General features: G+C 40.5%; 1 protein-coding gene across 1 annotated transcript; it reads left to right on the top strand.

Annotated features, from left to right (window-relative positions):
- Nucleotides 1-165: 165 nt before the first annotated feature.
- On the top strand, nt 166-23,029 carry SGTB (small glutamine rich tetratricopeptide repeat co-chaperone beta). The gene is made up of 11 exons (XM_063128002.1): nt 166-240; nt 5,115-5,236; nt 9,408-9,511; nt 11,295-11,364; nt 12,864-12,963; nt 13,337-13,441; nt 18,769-18,907; nt 19,005-19,067; nt 19,592-19,629; nt 20,309-20,392; nt 22,092-23,029. The coding sequence occupies exons 2-11, from the start codon at nt 5,137-5,139 to the stop codon at nt 22,201-22,203; spliced, it is 915 nt and encodes a 304-aa protein (XP_062984072.1). The 5' UTR covers nt 166-240; nt 5,115-5,136; the 3' UTR covers nt 22,204-23,029.
- The last annotated feature ends 705 nt before the right edge of the window (nt 23,030-23,734 follow it).

Consider the following 23,734-nt stretch of genomic DNA (forward strand, 5'->3'; position numbering starts at 1 on the left):
CGCCGCGGCGTGGAGGGAGCGGCGCGTTCGCTTCCGCCGCCCGGGTCTCGGTGCCGCGCGCCCCCTTCAGGCTCCCGCCCGCCCTGCCCGCTTACGTTGCCACACGGACGACAACAACGCCACGGGAGCGAGCCCGGGACGGGGAGAAGTTTGCAGCGCTTCGACGCACCGCGCGGAGGGAAGAAAACAGCCTCCGAGCCGCCAGCCATTGCCCCCGCCGCTCCGCCTCCTACTCGCCAGGTAAGCCGCCGCCGCCGCCGCCGCCTTTCCCTTGTGGGGGATGCCGTCCGCTGCAGAGCCGCGTAAGAGCTCTGGCTGTTCCGCCGCAGAGAAGCTGCTGCTGCCGCCGCCGCCTTTGCGTAGGGAGCGGAATGGCACAAGCATCTGGCGCTCCCAGTTGTTTGTGCGTATTGGAAGGGATGAAGGATGCGGAGCATCCTTTGGGGAGCCGCTATCTGTGCCTGACACGGATCGAGGCAGCCCCCCTCTCCTCCTCTTCTAGGGCACTACTGAGCCTCTCCCACCCATTCAGATGGGCCATGATAATCTCGCCCCCCCCCACACACACATTTAGGTAGTCCCTAACTCAGCCTTTCCCAACCTGGCGTCTCCAGACGGGTTGGACTACAACCCCCATCATTCCCAGCCAGCGGGATGATGGAGTAGTCTGGGTGGTGTGGTGGGTGCCCGGTTGGGGAAGGCTGCCCTAACTCAAAGCTTAGGAAAATACGGTTCGTGTATGGCATGGAGAAGATGAGTGAAGTGAGCTGTTTGGACCAGGTGTCCTAGGCATGTGCTGGAAGGATTTTTCCCGTGGGTGTATATGTGTGTGTATGATAATCTCTCTTGGATTGTGTGCTCTGATTCCTAAAGCTGTCAACATGCCAAATGTAGTTTCTCGTGCATATCTGGATAAACCTGGGTACCAATTTTTTTAAAAATCACTCCCAAAGAGGGGAATTTCAAATATAGGGTTGGCTAGTTACATAACCCACTAAAGTGTATGGGGAATGTAAAAATGTGACTGTAGAGCTACACTGCCTCCTCTACTCGGTTCAACAGCATTTGTCTCGAGTGGGCTGTGCCACCATTAAAACAAAATATGTTTATTGTATGACAACACTTGCTTCTCCATTAGCAAGCAACCCTTTGGATGTTCATCATCAACCTTAACTGTCTAAAACAAAAAACACTTTTAGCATTTTTGGCATCAATATTAAGATGTTAAAAACTTTTTTCAGGATGAAATTGGAAAATAATTGTAAGGGAAAGTGAGAGCCTATGAAATTGGACTGAAATGCTTTCCTAAAGTCATATAGTTTCTAACAGAGAAGATGCCAAATGCAAATGAAGCTCTGAATCAGCAGTGTGTCACTAATCACAAGTTTGCATTGAGGTCACCATGTTCTAGTTCTCATTCTAAAGTGCAGGTCTGTGTTAGGAGAAGGCCGTGTGTGTGTGTGTGTGTGTGTGTGTGTGTGTGTGTTTTATGAAAAGGCAGATTTCTTATTACCTTTTTCATATGTATTCATATGTTCAACACCACAGTTCATTTAACTGCATTGTTCGTTTTACATTTTAATGCATGGAAAGCAATTCTGAACCTGAAATCAATATGCAATACTTTATTTATTTATTTGCATAACACTATCAATGTATAAGGCTCTATACAGTGTACAAGAGGACAGGGCCTGGACAGTTTATAGAGTGTAAAATTCAGTTCAAGGGAGATCACAAAGGTAAATAGGGGAAGAATGTGCTTTGTTTCGATCACGTGTATTAATGTTACATTGTCATTATCTACAGATGGCTGTTCAGCAAATCCTACTAATTTCAAAGGTGTTTACTCGTAAGTAAGTGTGTACAGGAGATCTGCTGAACCTGAGGCCTATGGGCCAAATTTGGCACACTTGAGGTCTCAACCTGGACCCTACCCCAGGTCCTATCCCTTTCTCTTGGCCACAGGCATTAGACCGGTTTCCCAACTTTTGCACATTCCCTCCCATCCATACCCATTCTAAAAGGTTGAAATGCCTTTCCTGAGACTAGCAGCAATAACTAGCAGCAGTTACTAGCAGCAATAACTTTTAAGTTAAAATATGCTGGTTTTCTTTTTTTTCTTTTGGCCACACCCTTTGATTATGTGGCTCCCGAGAGATACTCTGAAATTAGATTCGGCCCTCTGGCTGAAACTGGTTCATTACAGTAGGGTATTTTGCCTAAGGCTTTATGGAAAAAATTGGTTTTGGGAAGGGATTTGAAGGAGAGGAGGTATCATGGAAATGTTCTGGTACGCAGTTGTAGGTGTACAGGGCAGCAAAAGGGAGAGAATGTGGTCATTTGAGGGAGAACACTGGATGGCTGAGGGTGATGGAGCCTGAGGAACGCAGGAATGAGTGTGGTTATCAGAGTAGAGAAATAAGAGGGCTATAGAGGGCTTTGAAGATAAAGGTGAAGAATTTGGGCAGAATCCACATTACCCATATGTGTTGTTTTAACCCTTTTCTCTCCCCTACCCATTGCTGATATGCTTATCCATTGTGTAAATCAGCATCACCAGCCTACGGCGTTGACTGGAAGGGTGATGTGAATAGGTGCAATGCAGGGGTGAGGAACCCCTTTCAGATCAAGAGGGTCAAATTATATTTCAGAAAAGCCTGGGGAGGGGATTCCAGTGGTGGGCGTGGCTACAGGCAAAAGGGTTGGGGCCAAAAATACAAAAGATACCAGCATATTATAGTTTAAAGCTCTTCCTGCTAGTAACTATGCCTTAAAAGAGGCATTTCAACCTTTTAGAACGTGGAAAAACTGCTCAAAAGCCAAGAAACCACCGAACAGTTGGTGGTGGGGTGGAAGGGTGTGTGCCCATCCCGGGGACCTCTGAGGGCTGGATTGAGACCCCTGGAGGGCCAAAAATCTTTGGTTGGGAGAAGATGCTGAAAAGGAAATTCCATACCTGTTGGACTAGGTCTAATAACACTTACTGTTTTCCTAATACGGCAAAGACCAGAAAAGGTGAAGAAGGGATTTCCTCCTTGCCAGAATATTAAAGATTCAAAAAGTGAGCCCCAACCATAAACCCACAGACGGCCTTAGCCAGCCTAAGGCAAGAGGCAGGGAGAAGGGCCCTTTCGCTTGTGATACCCGCTTGTGGAACTCTTTCCCCAGGAAGGCTTGCCTGGCACCTACGCTAATGTCTTTTGAGAGCCAAGCAAATATCTTTTTATTTTCCCAGGCTTTTAACATCCAATGTGTGTTTTTAATTTCTACTGTGATACTTTGTAGTGCCTACTTTTACTGATGACGGCTGTTTTACTGTTTGTTTGTTTGTTTGTTTAAAAAATACAAGCTATTGTAAATTGACCTAGAAATTATTAATGGAAAAGCATTAATGGTGTAGTGTGGTATAGTGGCTAAAGTGTTGGACTGGGAGTCAGGAGATCCAGGTTCTCGTCCTCACTCGGCCATGGAAACCCATTGGGTGACATTGGGCCAGTCACAGACTCTCAGCCCAACCTACCTCACAGGGTTGTTGTGAGGATAAAATGAAGAGGAGGAGGATTATGTACACCGCCTTGGGTTCCTTGGAGGAAAAAAGGCGGGATATAAATGCAATAATAAATAAATAAAATAAATTTAGATGAATGTTTTATATAAATAGAAACTTTAACCCAATGCAAAATACATCTTCACATTAGACCTACGCTGACCCAAAGTGACTGTTTTCTTTTGTGAAAACCTTGAGCACAATAACCAGTCATATCAGATTGATTATCTCTTCTCTGATAATGACCGCATTCATTCTCCAGCCCTGGGACTTTTTTCTGCATCAAGTGAGGAAGAGAGTACCTTTAAGCATATGTAGGGTGCCAAGTCTCCTCTCTCCCCCTGAAAAAGCTCTAGCATCAAGTAATTCTTAAACGTACTAACAGTCCAATCCTCCATCTTATTCCTCTCAAAGGTCACCAAAGCTTGGCGCTAGAACCTTTTTTTGAATGCTGCAGTTCAGTCATAGTATGATGACTTCTGAGCATGAGTAAAGTGCCACCACCAGGAAATTATAAACAGCCTCCATATTTTGACAATCTGGGACAGGTTTGGTAAAGGCTGAGAACCAAGACTCAGACACAAGCGAGACAATACAAAGGAAGATTCTACCAATCTGCCCTGCAAAAAACAAAACCCAACAGTGTACTCAAACTGCAGCAACCTCTTAATAAAACCCAGACAAATTCATGCATATAGTTTATGTAACAGTGAACACTCACAAATTCAGACAGGCAGGTTTGGGTACCAGTGCCAACACTGGCAATTTCCTGCCAGCGTAGGACAGGCGACAAGGACCAGAATGGGAACAGAAAACCCACAGAGAGGGGAGAAAAATCCAGAGTCAGACAGGAACTAAAGAATAAAAAAAAAAACAGGGAGAATTTGAGACCCACCTAACAATATAGTTATTCTCACAATCTGCCCCTTCTCATGCAAGGTAGCACAGCAGACAGGCTTGGCTAACTGCCTTTTGCAAGTCCCAACAGCTCAGCTGTGCAAGAGGTTGACTGGGGCTGTCTTTTCTCAGCCTACAGATGGCAGCAAGGTGAAGGGGCAAGGCTAATTATAAGGATCAAAGGCAATTGGATTAAACTTCTAGCAATCTGGGACTTGGGTAGAACATCCAGGAGGAAATAAGTGGTGTCACACACTCCCCTCTGCAATCTCCCGTTCCCTCATCTTCCCTGTTGAATTTTGAGAGAGGAACAGCTATAGGGAAAAATGATTGGTTAAGTCCAATGGGAAAAATAAACGCATTGGCACAATGCTCTTTAATTGCATTTTTCTTTGATGTTGGGGTAGGAAGAGTCTCATAGGCCATAATAGCTTCCAGTGTATCTATAACGGGTTCTTCTAGCTTCCGCTTAATGGATCAAAGCAGCATCTAGAAAAGCTCTTGTTGAAATACTTTCTGAAGAACTGTATACTATGACTTTCCAACTTCACTAAAAGCTTTGGCATGAAAGGGGTTTTAAGATGAATAATCATATTTCAAAATACTGTTTTACTGAGCCTCTCTGTGTTTCCTTAGCACTAATTGGATTGTTCCTCCTCTTATGATGCAGGGGAGCTTCACAAAACCTGAACATGTCTTCTGTCAAACGCCTTGTATATGCCGTCATCCATTTCTTGCGAGAACAGAGTCAGATGGATACATTCACTTCAGATGAACAAGAAAGTTTGGAAGGTTTGTGGAAATGTTGACATTAAATGAGATCCAGTGTGGTTTGAGAGCAAGTGTGGTGAAGTGGCTAGAGTTTTGGACTGGGAGTCAGGATATCTGGGTTCTAGTCCCCAGTTGGCCATAGAAGCTCATGGGGGTGTATTTAGGCCAGTCTCAGGCCTTAGCTAGACCTAAGGTTTATCCTGAGATTGTCCCGGGGTCATCATGTAAATGACACGCAGGATATCCTGGGAGCAGGCAGGGACGACCCCGGGATGATCCCGGGATAAACCTTAGGTCTAGCTAAGGCCACAGATTCTCAGCCCAATCTACCTCACAGGGTAGTTATTGTGAGGATAAAATGGAGAGGAGGAGGAAGAGGATTATGTATGCCTCCTTGCGTTCCTTGGAGGAAAAAAGGTGGGATATAAATGTAATAAGTAAATAAATAAATAAAATAAAATAAATAAATGTGTGAAAAGCAAGTAAGAGAAATTAATGTTACCGTATTTCTTCGATTGTAAGACGCCATCAATTGTAAGATGCACACTAATTTCAGTACCACCAACAGAAAAGAAAAACCTAAGACACCCGCAATTCTAAGACGCACCCCATTTTTAGAGATGTTTATATGGGGGAAAAAGTGTGTCTTAGAATCGAAGAAATAGGGTATGTTTGTTCTCTTCTATGGTAGTAGCTTTCAGTCTGTTCTGAGGAGCCCTGGAGGATCTTGGATACCTAACAGAGACTTCTCATTAGAAGTTCAGTAATAGCAGACAAGCTTCCCAGAAAGACAGCTTGCCCAACACTTTTTTAAACTTAATTGTTTTTATTTAAATATGCAAATTCATAAAAACAGTAAACAAAATGTGCATAACTTGATACAGAAATTCATGGAAGATTTATTAAAGTAAATCGATGATATTCAATTGATTTGCAGAAATGCTTATGCAGATAAATCTGTTATGCCAAAGCAGGTCAAAAGGCATGTCAGAAAGTATCTCTCTACAATTTACCATGGATAATTGATCTTCTTGTATTGTCTTTGTCACTTACGAAATTTATGAAATAATATCAGGTCTTCCCCAAATCATTTGTTTCTTCTTGTCCTCTGCCTGCTTTGAGGTGTTTTGTTATCTTTTTCGGCCAACGTGATACTTGATCCATTAGTATATCACGCAACTATTGCCTTACCTTTCTCATTTAATTTTTATTGGCTGAGCATATAAAACCCCATTGTAATAACTGATACTTTTTGCTTCTTTAGAAAAAGGGTTTTCTATCATAGTATTTTAAAAATCAATATGAATTAAAGCTACACTGAGGCTGTAATCATAATACCACTTACTAGGGATGAGTTCCATTGAAATTAGTGTCATGTACGTTTGCATATGCATACACAGAGGTTTTTGGGGTTTTGTACCTCACAAGCTTTTCTTATTTAGGACGCAGTTCTACCAGGATGTGTGGGAATCTTATGGAGAGTGGGATTTTGCTAGTCATGCTTTTTCACCCATCTAGGTGGTGCTACACAGAAGGTGGTTGGGTAGGCTGAAGGATTCCTCATAGGCTGACCTCCCCAGTCCCCTCTCTTCCCCATCCACAGACCCTCCCCCTTTCCCTCCTCTCTGAGGTCCCTAGTTATCTACACACCAGCTGGGATGGGGAAGGGGGCATGGAGCTCAGACTCCGGGGTCCAAGGTTGGAGTGCTGTTTCCGACCTCGGATCCAGAAATCCAAACTATCCTATGGCCTCACAGACATTGCCTATGGGCCATAGGATTGCGCTCCCCATGATTTATTGCAGATACAAGGTTCCAGTATAAAACAACCCCCTCTGCTTACAAGAGCTTCTTCATTCATTTTATTGGGAGATGGAAAGCCAACTTGACAAAAGAACTGTATGTGGACTGGAGCGTAAATTGGGCTCTGGATTAGGGCAATGAATTGCAATACCTGTACTGGCATCAACAGGCAAGAGAGGCTCGAGTGACTTGTTGAGGGATTAGAAATGTGTGGTTGATTGGATGAAGTTGGTTCCATGTGAGCAATTCAAGCAAGCAGGGTAGGATGAGTTTGCAGAGCTAGGGACCAGGTAGAGCTCAAACAGAGCCATGGAGCAAGACAGCTGTAGAGAGAGCCAATGAGGATCTAGAAGGATATAGACAGCAACAAGAAATTTATATAGGTGAGAGATGGGGTTGTGATCAATTAAGCAAAGGTGATGCAGCAAGGTAATAGGCTAATCAGACTACTTGGTAGTTTTGCTGGATAAGCAAGAATGGATGTAAATGTTTGAGTATTAAGTACTCCATACGAGAACTTTAACAGTCTCTTATGTAAATATATGACAATTCAGTTTTGCTTGGTATAATATTAACCTTGGGCAACAGAGAAGTAATTCCTAGTGTGGACAATGCATATGTGACCTTGCAGACATACTTGCTGGATGACTTATGCTGGGAATTGGACAAGGGGGAGTGCATACCTGTTGGTTTTGCTTGACCTCTCAGTGACATTTGACACCATCGCCCATGGTATCCCTCTGGGACATTTGGCTGATATAGGACTTGGTTGCATCATTTTGCAGTGTTTCTGGCTAGGGATGTCCATCGCCAGAAAATCTACTCCTTTTTGGGCTTGCTGGACTTCCGTGGAGTGTCCGACTCGGCTTGCTTTTGTAAGCAAAGTCAAACTGAGTTCTGGGGACTTCTTACGCATTTTTTGGTCTTGGCTTTACTTTGCGCAAATATAGATAAAACATTGTTGTGTATTATTGTATTCTTTTAAAGCGTGGGTAAGCAACATGGTGCCTGTGGGCACCAGCATGGCCTCAGATACTTTTCCTGGTGCCTGTTTAGGTACCCAACCCCACCTACTTCGTTTTAATAACAAAATTTCTTACTGACACCTGGGATCGCTTCAAAGCAAAGTGAGGGCCTGTAGCTACTCCCAGCTTCTTTTCTCATGAATACCCTCGGGCTCCATGTGGGGCTCAGAGACATTCTTAGGAAATGAAGATGGCAGGTGGCTGCAGGCTAATGCTTTCAAATGCAGTGTGCCCATTTTTGTGGTGGTGCCCAGGACAGTTTCTCAAATTGCCAAATGCGCCCACAGGCTCAAAAAGGTTGCTTACCCCTGTTTTAAAGTGGCCGCCACTTCGAGGGCCCTGATGGGCAGGAAAGCAATAGGTACGTGGAGACACATGGCGGACAAACAGTAGCTTTATTTTCCATCACACAGTGCAAGGGTGTCACAGAGGAAAAGGTAAATGCATCACCTCTAGCTGGGATTAAAGTGCCACAAAAGGCTTCGGATTTAACCTGAAGTCCTCAGAACATTATCTTCTGGGTTATGTATCAGTTTAATAGTCCACAGGACACCAGTTTGATGTTACTGTGTTTGTCTCTGTCTCTCTCTCTCTGGCCCTTTCTACACCTAAGGATTATCCCAGGAAAATGGAGGGAACGTTCCTGCCTACTCCTGGGATCCCCTGTGTGGCATTTGCATGCACAGGGATGATCCTGGGACGATCCCTGGAAAAAGACAGGTGTAGAAACGGCCCAGGTCTTGAGAAAAGGCTAACATTTAGTGGGTGAAGTAGCATGTTTTCTGACAGTTTACTGGGAAACCAGTTCAAATTCAGTGAGAGAACCAAAGTGTTTTATTAGTTTGGGCCTAGAAATAGCAAAGCAACTTTTTAATGTGAAGTAGCTGGAGGCAGAGGAGACTGACAAGTTAAATGCATATACCTTTACTGATGAGTCATGTTTCTGTAGCTAGGTTCATCAATTGAAGAGTCTGGGGCAGTGGGTGATGATGAGAAAAAGCAATGCTTTATTGATCTGTTACACATTGTAGTTTGCAGATTGTTTGCAAAAAAAAATTATCTACTGACTTCTACCCTTGATGTCTTCCAGCTTCATACTGAGTTGGTTATGGGGAGTTTTTTGGTTCAATTGTTTGGTACTTATTGACATACATGCAATAAAACCCAGTAATTTAAAAGCTTTACATTAAGAAAAAAAACTATTTTAGATCTAGTTCTTCCAGAAAGTAGATTATTTGGTTTTTGTTCCAGACAATTACATTGATATGAGGTAACAACAATGTCATGAGGAATTTCTGTAATTTATAAATGTTGGTAGATCAATAGGTAATTTCCTGTTTAAAAAATACTTATTTTTTTTTACAGTGGCCATTCAGTGTTTGGAGACAGTCTTTAAAATTAATCTGGAAGATTCCCATCTTGCAGTACCTGTGCGCTTGACAGAAATATTTGCAGAGTCCTGTCATAAGGTAAAACTGAATTAGAGGATATCTGTGTCCAGATTAATAACTTTACTGGGGCACAATAGCTTATTATTTTTAGGTCATTCTTGTTCTAATGTGGACTAACTTTCTTACAATGAGTTGTAGCTTTAGCTTATTAAATTGTAAGTTATCATACTATATACAGTGGCCTAGTTTGAACAATTATATGAACAAGCCTTTTGCCTACATACACAGCCCCTTCCCTTTTCCCTTCTTGGCATGCCTGAATGCAGTGTGGAAGTCTCCAATTAATCATACTTCCCTGTTTTGTTCGAACCTAGAAACTATGCTTACTAGCTTGGAATAAGCCATGATCTTAAACCATGGATTGAAGTTGGTTTAAGTTCCTGGTTAGTTCTGAAGTTGATAACTATAGCTTCTTGGTTAAGACAAAACAGGAAACTATGGTTAATTGGAGACTTTTTCATTTCATTCAAGCATGTCAAAGAGGGAAAAGACTACAGGCCTATATCTTGACTTAGTGATCCAGTTCGCATATAATATAATTAAAATTGTGTTTTCATTAACCCATAATTTCCTGGGTCACATATGACATGCAAGCTGCTTCTTATTTCAATTTGCAACCTCCAATCAGTCTGAACATAGGTTGCTGTGTGATGTACAATCCCAGGGCTGATCTACACCAAGCAGGATATTCCACTATGAAAGCAGCATGAAAGTGGTATATAAAAGGCAGGAGCCACACTCCTGCTTTATAGTGGTATTGAAGTGCACTGCAGGATCTACACTACTGCTTTATAGTGGTACAGAAGTGCACTTACAACTGTTGGGGCCCATGACACATCTACACCAAGCAGGATATAACACTATGAAAGCAGTAAGAAAGCAGTATATGGTATTTGTCAATGGGCCCCAACAGTTGTCAGGGCACTTCAGTACCGCTATAAAGCAGTAGTGTGGCTCCTGCCTTTTATATACCACTTTCATAATGGAATATCCTGCTTGGTGTAGATGAGCCCCCAGACACTTGGGGTTTTTCCTGGGTTAAACTATCCAAAGTTTACCTATGATGAGTTGCTAGGTTAACTTTTGGTTGTTTAATCCATGAACCCAAAGTGTTCAGGTTCACACATCATGCAGCAACCTATGATCAGGCCAATCGAGAATTGCATCTTCAAATCAGAAGTGTCTTGTGCACAGCGTGCAACACAGAAAATTTAAGTTAATTAACCCTTGATTTGCCACCTTTGCATGCAAACTGGATCAACGATGTTAAGATTTTAGTAATATATAATTTTTTAATTCATTTATCAACTAAAAATGAATAAACAGATAGTATATTCAGCTATCCTGAAGTGTGTGTTTCTAAATTGCCTGTACCATTTTTTTCTTGGTATTTAATTTTTACATTAGTAAATTTGGTATATATGTGCAAACATTGTTATTTGGGGGAGAAGGCAATCAGGATTCATTCGTTTTGTACAAATAGGTAATCAATACTATTAAAACTGACTGAATATGATCCATTTCAGCACAGATCACTGTACTTGCATGCCCAGCTGCTAGATGCTTTGTTTTAAAACCAAATGTAGTAAGTGTAAATCAAAAATACTTGAATACTGCCTTGACAGGGTATCCATACTGCCTTGATCCACTTAAAAGGGATTTTCTCCTTCACTATATTATCTTATTCCTGTCCATTGCCGAATAGGCCCACTGAGGTTCATTTAAGATTGGTGATAGAGATACTTAAATTTAGATAAAATGATCCAAAAATGAGATTTTCCTTTCTTTAAAATTAATATAGAGTGAGATACTGCCTCTCTCAGATTCTTTGCCAGAGGATCTTGAGAAAGCTGACCAGCTGAAGGATGAAGGTACGTAAATTGAGAAGAAAGAGAGAAAACGTACACCATTCTGTTCTCCCATAGCTCTTGTAGTTGAATTATTGGCCATATATACTGAAATATGGCTCATGAATGATGCACAACTATTCAGGCTTCTAGGCAACCCTGCTTGGTAGAGAATTGTTGGATGGTGTGTTTCAACCTTGCACGTTGGAAGTTGTGTCTGCTGCCAGCTCTGGAGGAAAAGAAAAAGCACAAGAACTACTAAATGTCTAGCATATTCCTATGCATGTTTACTTGGAAGGAGGGCTGAAGTTTAATCAGTTTGACTGAAAACTTTTAATCTAAAAAGTGCGCCTCTTTGGGCAGGAATTAAAAAATGTATTCTCTGTAATTCAAGTGCTGATAAAAACTCCAGATAGCCAGCATTGTCTTAAAAGAGGCTTTGTCCATTCTCTCTTAGGCTGGAGGAATTAATTAAATTTTCATAAATCTGCATAAATGCAACAATATTTCTGAAGCAGGAAGTCTATTTCTTGCTTCCAAAATATTGTTCTTGCCCTTATGAAGATGTATGCATGATAAATTTTATGATAAATTTCCAGAGAGAGATCCTATGGCCCCTAGACAGAGTCTGGTGTGTTCTAAGATGCTGCGGATCTCTTTTGTGCCTGTAGACAAAGCTACAAGAATGGAGTCAGAGACCTGAACACAGGACAAGGCACAGGATAAGCAGAGGGCTCTGAACTTGGAACCCTCTATCGGGAGCGCAACCCATAGGATTGCGCTCGAACACTCATGATTAGTTAATTAAAATTAATTGGGTTGGAGCTCTATTTGGAAGTAATCCCAATTGAATTTAGTGGGACTTACTCCCATATAAGTGAGCTGGGTAAAATACAACCTAAGCCCTACTTAGAGTAGACCCATTGAAAGTAGGGCTTCGGGTGTATTTTACCTGTTGTCTGCTAACTTAGTTCCGTAGCATATGAGAAATATTTACTGTTATATTGCTACTGTTTATGTGTCTACACAATCTCCTTACAGTTGTTATTACATCCATCCATGTTATAGGTCAGTGAAGTAGGTCATGAAAGCTATTCCCATTTTACAGATTTGGATCACTGTAGCTGAGGTCTAGTGTTGCAACCAAGCCTGCCTGTCGTGTATGACATAACCTTTTTCATATACAGATGATACTGTAGCTACCAAACTCTGCTGGGTTACTAATTCCATCCAAACTATTTCCTTTGCATTTAAAATTACAAAGGAAGTTTTGAATTTCTATAAGCAAAAGTTATGCCGCATTGTATCAAACAAAATTGCAGAGGGAATGCATGTATAGTGCCAGTTTGCATGCCTTCCAATGTTGAAAGCAATTTGTTTTTGAAAAGATAATTGCAAAGGGTAATAGAATCATAAAACTGATTTGTAGGCTACGTTTTACGGCACACTGTGGCTGTTGTTGACATACAGCATTCCATCTTGTTAATTATCCACAAACATTTTATTATTACAATTTATTTTAGGTAATAATCACATGAAGGAAGAAAATTATGGTGCCGCTGTGGATTGTTACACTCAGGCTATAGAACTGGACCCAAATAATGCCGTCTATTATTGCAACAGGTAAATAAATTTTGAATATTTTGGGAGGTTATTTTTTAATTAACTCTGCCCTGCTCTCAGCAGGTCATATCGTTCTCCAAAACCAGCACCCTTGCTCTTGTTTTGGTCACCCCTCTTATAGCATCCCACTGCCTGCTCTCCTTCCTTAATTATTTTCCGTCGAAACCAAACCTCCTTGCTTGGAATTGAAGTCCCGTTGAAATTGATGGGCCTTAACTTCCAAGGGAAGATGTTTGGGATTGAACTGCAAATCAGCTTAAATCTTGGGACTTCAACTTAACTGGATCAGGTTGATGGTTGATGGACACCTATCTTGTTGTTGATGTTGATGTTTATATTTCTCTAGTTGAACTCTTTTCCCCCTACACTTCAGAGCTGCTGCCCAAAGTAAGCTGAACCACCACAATGAAGCAATAACAGACTGTGAAAGAGCAATTGCAATAGATCCAAAATACAGCAAAGCATATGGAAGAATGGGGTAAGCATGCTAATAATTTGTTTGAACATCAAATTAAGCATACTGTCCTAACACAGTTAAACATCATATATCAAACTCTTGCCACAGCTTTGAACAAGTAGGGGAACTTTTTTTATGTGTGTTCAGAGGTCATCTGTCAGGCGTGTGCCAGCGGTGGGCAGGATTCCCTCTTTGCCACTCCCTTTTCTCTTCTCTTTCTCCCTCTCTGCCCATTAGTGTGCTGGGAGAGGGATAGATTGCTCTTGTTAGAGTTCTGAACTGATAACTTGAAAATAATCTGAGGGCTGCATGGAATTAGCCCCAGCGCTGCAGGATGCCCCATCCTTGGCTTAGAATGGCCTTAAGATAATTGCTGATCTTTTCGCAACTACCTGCCAGATATATTCATTCTGCAAATTTAGGGGACAGCAATAGGGTTATATGTGAGGCGTGAGTGGATCCATTCAGAAGACATCTTAAACCATGGCTTTAACCATGGTGGTTAAGCCAGAAAGCCAGGCCGTGTTCAGCAGATACTTTGAACCACGTCTTTAACCACAGTGAATAAGGCTTTCTGGCTTAGCCACCATGATTAAAGCCATGGTTTAAGGTGTCTTCTGAACAGGGCCAATGTGGGCTATCCAGGCAGGAAAATATTCAGCACCATTGCTGGATGATGTAATGGGCACCAAATATCGGGGGGATGAAAACCATTTTGTTTTGTTTCGCGGCAACTCTGTGCAACCTTGAAAGCCTGTATTGGCGCAGATGCACTGATGCAGTTCATTGAACTTATGCGATATTCATCATAACTGCCCCTACTTTCGTTCCGCACACTTTAATATTGCCATGCCGGCCATTACTAGGCTTGTCAAGCCTGCCCCCTGCCTTGCATTCCCTTGCCTACTCTGTACTGGGATCTGCCCCTACATGCACCCACTCTTTTAATCCAAACTGAAACCACCACTGACAGACAACAAAAAACCACGGTGACATTGGAGCAATGCAAAAAGCCACAGTGAAATGACACCTTGAAAAAGCGCAGTTTTGCAGGGGAAAGCATGATGTGGCTGCGAGTTGGCAGCTGCGCCATATAAACAACGGGGCGCAACTGCGCAGCCACGTTGGGGTATATGGAGCATATAGACAAGCCCTTAGCCAAAGGAGCCAAATAGCTATTGAGAATAATTGAGCAGCAATAGCAACTACTTTTTTCTTTTTTTAAAAAACATTATTATTATTATTATTATTATTATTATTATTATTATTATTATTAGTTATCATAGTGATCTCATAATACCCGATAAGTAATAACACCAAATACTGCACACAATGAACAAAGAAAAGTAGTTTTAAAAATTTGAACGCAATCAATATTTATACCAAAGCTTACATTAAATCATCCTTAGAAAAGAAAAGGGTTTTTAATTATTCCTAAGCTTTTTCATCCCGATAAATCATTTTAAAAACACCTCTACTTTTCTATGTATTGATCCTCTATTCATCTCCCTTCTCTAGCTGTTTTCATTTGTCAGTTTAACCATAGGATCCATATCCAAGTCCCTAAGGCACCAATCGTTAATTGAAGGTGGATTCATCTCATTCCAACTAAAACTGATTGCCATTTGGACTGTTACTAAGAGGTGATTCACCATTTCAGTATCTTAACAAGCCGCTATGTCCGCAAGATATCAAAAAAGAACTTACTAATGGGTCCTTAGGGAATGCATGTCCCCAAATTAAACTGATTTAATTCAACACTGAGAATCAGAATTTTATAACCATTGGGCAAGTCCAAAAGTTATGCAGTATGTTTACTCTCTCCAAGCAAATCAATGCAGAAGGCTGCAGTTGACAAAATCAAACAAACATGTAATGCACAAACATGTAATGCACAAGGCACACAACTACTAATCTATAATAAATTTCAAAGCTGGAGTAAGAGAATGCTTTTTATCACATCTATAAATTTTTAAAATTTTAAATTCTATACATATAATATCGCTGAAACCTTAAATAACATTGAAACTGTATAAATGACATTAAACTGGATAAATTACCTGTAATTTACATTCAAAACAGTCCCTCAAGGAACCCCATTTAGCTATTGAATTTACAGATATGTGTCTTACAAGTAAGAATTAGAAAAGTGGGCTATGGTTTTGCCCTGTTCGTTCAATAATTTCCTGATGACTCTGGACTAGCAACCATTTTCTTCAATCAATATATGAGGTTAGATTCCTCATAACTCTGTCAGTTCAATTTAGCATAATTTAGTATAATTTAGTCAATTATACTAAACCTACCATTTTAGTATAATTATGTAATAAACTTTTTTTGTCTAAAACATTAGCTATATAATTATAATTGCAATTAGGAAGCATATGTGCTGAGTCAGAATGCATTGTTAGTGGTCATGTTGGAATCACAGAATCAGAGACATAAAAGTGGACCACCAAGCAGTTAAGAGTGGTGCAAGTTTGAGTTTTCTGAACCCTTCATCAATCAAAATTGGTACTGAGATAATAAAAGGGTTGTATAGGCTTTGACATGACTTCAAACTGAATATGTAATTTGCTTCATAATCTTAACACAACTCTAAGCCAAATCAATTCATTTTGCTATTCTCTGTCTTCTATATTTATGAAATTTGCTGTGTCCCATAGCGTTTCATAGATGAGAATCAATGCATGTTATTTGATTTTGTCTTTCAATTTACTTCCCTTTTGTAACTTAAGAACTAACAAGAGACATCTACCTCTGGCCAAGAGGGAGTCCAATTCTTTGTTTGCAGACGCCATTATGGCTGAAACATATGATGGACTTTCAAAAGCCTATGGTCTTTTTTAATGCTGTGAATACTCATTTTTACTTATTTGGAGATCAGTCAAAAGTAACCTTTGTGTAACAAGATATTCAGAATGACATGGTATGAGGAGTTGCATAGTGTTACTATGCTGAAAGTAGTTGCGTGCTAAAAGTAGGTTTCTTTATGATGCTTCTTACATTGTTTGTCCAATATTATACTCTATAGCAGGGGTATGCACCACAGCACCTATGGGCACCCGCCAAGGTGCCCTCCTCCTAACAACAACAACAATTTCTTCTTGGCTACTGGGATCACGGCAAAGAAAAGTAAGAGCCTGTAGTTGCTCCCATCTACTTTTCCATGAATACCTCTGGGCTTAGAGGCATTCCTAGGAAATGAAGATGGCCAATGCTTTCATCTTGCGCATAGCCATTTTATGGTGATTCCCAGGACAGTTTCTCAAATTGTGAAATGTGCCTGTGGGCCCAAAAACATTGCCTACTCCTGCTCTATAGTAAACAGTAGTATCTATAAAACAATCTTGGTACAGTGGCCCCAGGATTTCGGTTGAGAATCTGAGAAATTTCAAGTGTACAGGGTAATACATGCCCAAATGTTGAGATAACATTTGATGGTTTGTATCTTGTGGCTTCAAAAGTATTGAAGAATTATATTCAGCAAGCCTACTTCAAGCTACCTTTGGAAGCTTAGTTATCTTCTAAATTCCAAGATTCAGGACTGGCCCTCCCATGAGGCAGGATGAGGCCCTCGCCTTAGGTGGTGGATTGCGCCCATGCTCACTCTTCCAGGAAAATCTATGGGACTGACATAACTTTTGATCCCAGCTTGATCCCTTTAATTCTAGAACCTGCCAACTCTTCAATAGAAAACTCTTCCTTCTTCTCACATCAGTTCTTTGGTTTCTGTTCACCCCTCTGCTGCTAAGATTATCTTCTTGGCTCGCCGCTCTGACCATGTTACTCCACTTCTGAAATCTCTTCATTGGCTTCCAATTCACCTCAGAATCCAATATAAACTCCTCCTGTTGACCTACAAAGCTTTTCACAGTCTAGCTCCTTCCTATCTTTCCTCTCTCATTTCACACTATTGCCCCGCTCGTACTCTTCGCTCCTCTGATGCCATGTTTCTTACCTGCCCAAGGGTCTCTACTTCCCTTGCTCGGCTTTGTCCATTTTCTTCTGCTGCCCCTTATGCCTGGAACGCTCTTCCAGAACATTTGCGAACTACAAGTTCAATCGCAGTTTTTAAAGCTCAGCTAAAAACTTTTATTTTTTCTAAAGCTTTTAAAACTTGATTTTGATCTGACTTTTATACTGTTAGTTTTACTCTACCCTGTGCCTGTTTGGTGCATTCTCTTCCCCTTCTTATTGTTTTATTGTGATTTTATTAGAATGTAAGCCTATGCGGCAGGGTTTTGCTATTTTATTGTTTTACTCTGTACAGCACCATGTACACTGATGGTGCTATATAAATAAAATAATAATAATAATAATAATAATAATAATAATAATAATAATAATAATAGCAGCACTTGAAAATGCCCTTGCATGCAGAGGAAAGTACAGCATTCTTCTGTGTGGACTAGGGTCCATGGATACATGCAGATTGCCATTTACTAAGACTAAACATACCATGGTATGCAAGTAACTACATGGCAAGCCTATTTACTGGTAGTATCCTGCCAAGCAGTACCAAAATTATGCAACTGCCTGCTTCCTGAATGTGTGCAGATGTGCAATAAAATTCTTTTCGCACTTGGTGGGATGCTACTCACTACCAGTTTAGTATGTGCTTAAAGCACATCATAGTAAATATGGCTGAATGGTATATTAATTAGGGAAGGCTTGTGACTGAATGATAGAGCACATACTTTGCATGCAAAAGGTCCCATCTTCAATCATTCCATATCTCTGGGCTGGCTGAAGAAACAGAACAACCAAATATTTTGCGGAGGCAATTATGATATCAGAATTAATGGCTGGCAGTAATTGTTGGGAATTAAATGGTATGGGCACTGTTTATAATCTAAAGTTGGCTGCTGATTTTATGTTATGTTCTATGTATATTTAGTTTTTACTTAATCTTTTTGATATTAATGTTTATTTTACATATTTTAATTTATCCTTGTTTTATTATTTATTCTTAATTTATGTACCAATATCTGGAAAGGTCTAGAGTATAAATAAATACTATTTTGGATTTGGATTTATTAGCATTTTTAGGTAGGACTGGAGATCAACTCACACAACTCTTGAGTTAAAAGGTGGCTTCTTCCCTCCATGTATTTACACCCTCAGTTAATTGTGTCACTCAACAGGAAAGAGTCCTATAGCACCTCAAAGGCTAAACTGATTTAGCCCTTGAGGTGCTACAGGCATCAGTTTTCATGGACTAGAGCCCACTCTTCCTTAGAATTTAGGCAGCATTGCAATTTTTGATTTAATGAATATGAATTAGATCACAAAATACAAATTGTTATTCAGATTGTGCTCACATTGGCTTCTTTTGTTCATATTAGACTGGCTCTGACTTCAATGAATAAATACCAAGAAGCAATTAACAGTTACCGAAAAGCATTGGATCTTGATCCAGAAAATGACTCTTATAAATCAAATCTGAAAATAGCTGAGCAAAAATTAAGAGACATGTCCAGTCCTGTAAGTTAGCTTTCAAAGATTAAAAAAAATCTTGTTCAAATATTTTAATAACTCAGTACTATTTTATACAAGCTTGACATGCATATTTTATTTTCAGACTGGAACTGGATTGAGTTTTGATATGGCAAGCTTGATAAACAATCCTGCCTTCATTAGTATGGTAAGTGCACTTAACTTTATTTTTTTTACTTCTGTTTCATATCCCTTTTGGACAGTATATTTGATTTTCCTAAAGGCCATCTTGCCTTTTTTTCATCTGTATATTGGGCAGGCATCGAACAGTCCTGTTGACACAGTATTCTTTTCTTTTAGTGTTGGCAAGAGTCCCACAGCAGACTGCTGCTAATATTATTAGTTTGCTAACATAAATTCTGTTCTCAGGTTTTTGGAACACATTTCTGTAGAAAATAGTTTTGTGAAGGATCATATTGCTCTTTTCAAAACTGACCTACATTGTGTATCCTGATGGAATAAAGTTTTTCATTAGATTCTCAGTACTGAGACACCATAGTCCGTAAGATGTTTTTTCTCCAGATTTTAGGGTAGGTCAGAGTTTGACCTTTATTCACAACGCTGTGGAATTTAAGCCTTGACCTTTACTCACAATTGTGCTGTGGGACATTTCAAGCAGGTCTAGCTAAACATTGGCTTCATTATGAGTCAAAAGTATTTCATCTATTTCAGGCAGCAAGCTTAATGCAGAACCCTCAAGTTCAACAACTGTAAGTATTAACATGGAGTATCTGCTGAAAGACACAGATGAAAAAGCCTTTGGCATACCAGAGAGGATTAGGTTGTTCTGGGGAACTCTGAATTGCAGGTTTTCACCTCATGGGCATATATTTTCTTTATTTTCAATGGACACACCATAGAGCTGGAATGTCATTCAGTACTTTTCTTCCTAGTAATGAGCAGCAATCCAGGGATTACCCAGAGCAAAACTCTACTGAACATTTTGTGTGCTGGGGATGGGTGGAGGTGGGGGAGGAGAGACTGTGGTTCTGGTTTGGGACCCTAGAATCAAGGCAGATAAGTGAGATCTCAGGGTCGGAACTTGAGTAGTTTAAAACAGGAGCAGCAGACTAATAAAGCAAACCATTTTATTATCATCCAGAAGAATTAATCAGCAATTTCCCAAGTGCAAATCCCATTGCAACGATTCAAGAGTTGTATAAGAGAACAGCTGTGCCTTACAAGACTCCCAGTTTAATTGGAGTTGTGCACGGGGAAATTAACCATGGTTTGTGCTAATTGACCTCCTTCCCCTTGTAATTAGAGTTATGGTGACCTTTACACCTGTAGTTAATTGCTTTTCTTGTATAATATAGTAGATCAGTTAATAACTATGTTTCTAAAATGCCTATACTCCACTATCCCAAATGCCATATGTATTTCTCGTAGGATGTCAGGAATGATGACCAATGCTATAGGGGGGCCTGCTGCAGGTGTTGGTGGGCTCACTGATCTGTCAAGCCTCATACATGCGTAAGTGTTTCACCTACTGCTTAATATTCATGGAAATTATTAATTTTATGAGGTTTTAATAGGGGCTGAGTTAGGCTTTCTAGGTTTTTGCATTGGAAAGCATGCTTGCAGAGGAGGAATAATTGCCATCATTTAATTTGCATGTCACTTTCCACAAAATATTGCTCCCAAAGTGGGTCATAAAAATAGAATAACGTAATAAACAGCAAGACAGAGAGCAAAAAATTACATCAGCATGTCAAAATAGCTTAATAGCAATTAGCTTCAATAAGTATTTCAAAAATATTTAATTACAATAGCAAATCAAGCATTTCAGTAAACAATAAACTATAATCTCAACGCAGCCACAGAACAAGTGCATAGGTGTAAAAAGCCCTTAAAAATGGCAGCAGTAATGTAACATACATAAATATGAGTATGCAGCTGGGCAGGACCACAGTTCCATTAATGAAAGCCATATTGGCTTTCATTAGCCAATATGAAAGCACCATAAGAGCCAGTCTTGTGCAGTTTCTAAAGTATTGGACTGGGAGACAGAAGATCCAGGTTCTAGTCCTCCTCACTCAGCCATGGAAACCCACTTTGGGTGACTTTGAGCCAGTCACAGACTCTCAGCCCAACCTACCTCACAGGGTTGTTGTTGTTGTGAGGTTAAAAATGGAGAGGAGGATTATGCATGCTGCCAGGGGTTCCTTGGAAGAAAAAAGGCAGGATATACATGCAATAATAAATAAAATAAATAAGATGTCCTTGAATCTTTTCACCTACCCAAATCGTTCATGTTCAAGGGAGTTTCTGATGCCCAGCAATCTGCTTCTCATACAGGCTGGTGAACCCCCTAACTCTCACATTGATATTCTTTTCAATGGGTTCCTTCCCATAGGTGCCCAGACTGGCACACTCACCCTTGTACTAACTTGAAAGGGATGAAGGGCACCATTTGGTGCCACCTGTTGAGTAGCCATTCCTGTTTTTAACCTGCCTCCTGCATTGCTTTGGTAAAAAGGTAGTTTCCCCTTCTAGAAGTGGCTACTGACCTCTTATAACAGTGGCTTTTTTTGTTCAAGAGATGGGTCTGCTCATCAGGCCAGATGACTGGTCAGCTAGCTCCTTAGCTCCACCTCCAGTGTTGATCCTTGGAAGTAGAGGGACATAGTGGGATGCATGTGAGGAACTGTTCTAAACTCTGGGTTGTATCCAGTGTTAGCCTAACACTCCTTTTAATGGGTCTACTCTAAGTAGGACTAACACTGGATACATCTGGAGGGCACCAGGCTGGGGAAGGCTAGCTTCCAGTGTTTGGTACGGCCTGGATACTGATTTTAACACTCCAGCTTGCATGCCTTGGAGATCTTGGGAGTGGCAGGAGTCAGGCACCACTATGGCATGGACCAATAGCATGGATTCTCCTTTGACCTGGGTGTGCGGCACGATACCTTCTTGTTTGATCCTTTGTATGAGCATGAGGCCACATTGCCTTCCTTGTGCCCTGCTTTACCTAGGCAGTGAAGGGCACCTTTTTAAATGTTAGGTTTTTCTCAGCTGGGGCAAACGGGGTGTTAGTCATTACTGGTATCTGATTCGAATTGTTACTACTTTCAGCAGCAGGTTAATCTTGGTTTTGCCTTCCTGTGTTTTGAGGACTTCACAGTAGTGTCTTCCTCTCACTTACCAATCTTTGTAAAAATGTTATGTACAGAGGGCAGCAGTTTGCGCAGCAGATTCAACAGCAAAACCCAGAGCTGATAGAGCAACTGCGAAACCACGTTCGAAGCAGATCTTTCAGTGGCAGCACCGAAGAGCATTCCTGATCAGAGGCATGTGCTAGAACACCGTTCTACCAGTTCCAAAAGGCATACTGTAGCTAGTAGCAAATATCACCATTGTAATTCTTCTCAGACATGAGATGAGAAATCCTTTGTGTGTATTCCTTATTGTCTGTTGAAAACAGATTCATTGCACACAGATTTGAACATATCATGTATGTATTTCGATGCCTTTGTAAATGGACTATAAATAGAACTGTTGACTTATTAAAATCTCTATGTATAAGAGAGCATTTTCATATCAATGAGCAACAGTGTATGACATTTCATTCTCTGTGAGAGAATGGATTTGTTGCACCAAGACTGTGCATTGAAAGAGATCACCCGGTGTGTTGACAGAGGAGTGGAGGAATAGTGTTTGATAGACCATGCAGTCATGTGTAAAATAGTAAACAAAATACATTCTATAAGGCAGTCACTCTCAGTTGGAGGGTACCCCCCCTGCCCCCTCATATAAGACTGTGGGAGGTGCAAACAATTTCGCATGTCTAACTGGCAATAAATCTATTGCTTTACTGGTATAGTTGAAAAGGAGTAGAATAACGGGTCTGCTTGATGGAGTTGCTACAGGCTGAGATGATGTGACAGAAGAGAGAGAAAAGAGAGTGAACAGGCATCAGGGGAGAAATGAATGTGTCTGTTTATAGGAGTTGGACCAGCAGCCTAAAACTATGATTGGTTTATAGGTGATACAGCCAAAGAAAGTTGTAGGTTGATAAGCATGAACTACCTACTAAGTTTTAAAAGGGGGCACAACTTCAACTTTTAGAACACACTCAGATAAGGGTTAGCTGTAAAGGGTGGTGATGCTTGGCCTAACACAGCAACAATTCTGTGTTGAGATGAATGTATTGAGAGGAGATGGAGGATATTATGAAAGCCATATTTAAGACTTGTGATTGAGCAATGGCGTTTTGGATCATTTTGTCATGGATGGTTAATTGGAAGGGCTGTCAGAAGAGGTACACAAAGGAATGTTAAGAGAAAGCTGTATAGAATACAGAACAAGAGATTAGAGTGAGAGGTCTCCCAGTAATATGCAGAATGAATCCTTTTGCATACACAAAACGTGACATTTTACATCAGGAATAGCTCTAAAATACTTTATTATGGAATTACACCTTGTTTTATTTTAAGATAGTTCTATGTTCATAGCATCAACTGTAATTGTCATCTGCCTGCTTTCTTAATCCTTGAAGGGTTGGTTGTACATTAGAAACTGCAGAAATTTGGTATATGTTTATGGCTATGTTTAAATTCTTAGTTTGCAATCTATATCTTGGATGATCCAATATCAGTATTTTATTTTCCCTTTGGGGTACTGCTTTTGTTCTGGAACCTTTCTCCCTTGCTGTCTTTATGGCCTTCTCTTCCTTCCAGTTCATATCTTCTTCCACCGTATTTCTTTTATAGTCTCAAATAGAACATGCTTATACATTTCTGCAGAAATGATTTAAAATCATTCAGGAGATAGGCTTTCAAGTTGACCATGTAGCAGCATATCCAGAAAGTACTT

This window comes from Elgaria multicarinata, chromosome 6 (assembly GCF_023053635.1).
Source record: "Elgaria multicarinata webbii isolate HBS135686 ecotype San Diego chromosome 6, rElgMul1.1.pri, whole genome shotgun sequence".
Taxonomy (NCBI): domain Eukaryota; kingdom Metazoa; phylum Chordata; class Lepidosauria; order Squamata; family Anguidae; genus Elgaria; species Elgaria multicarinata.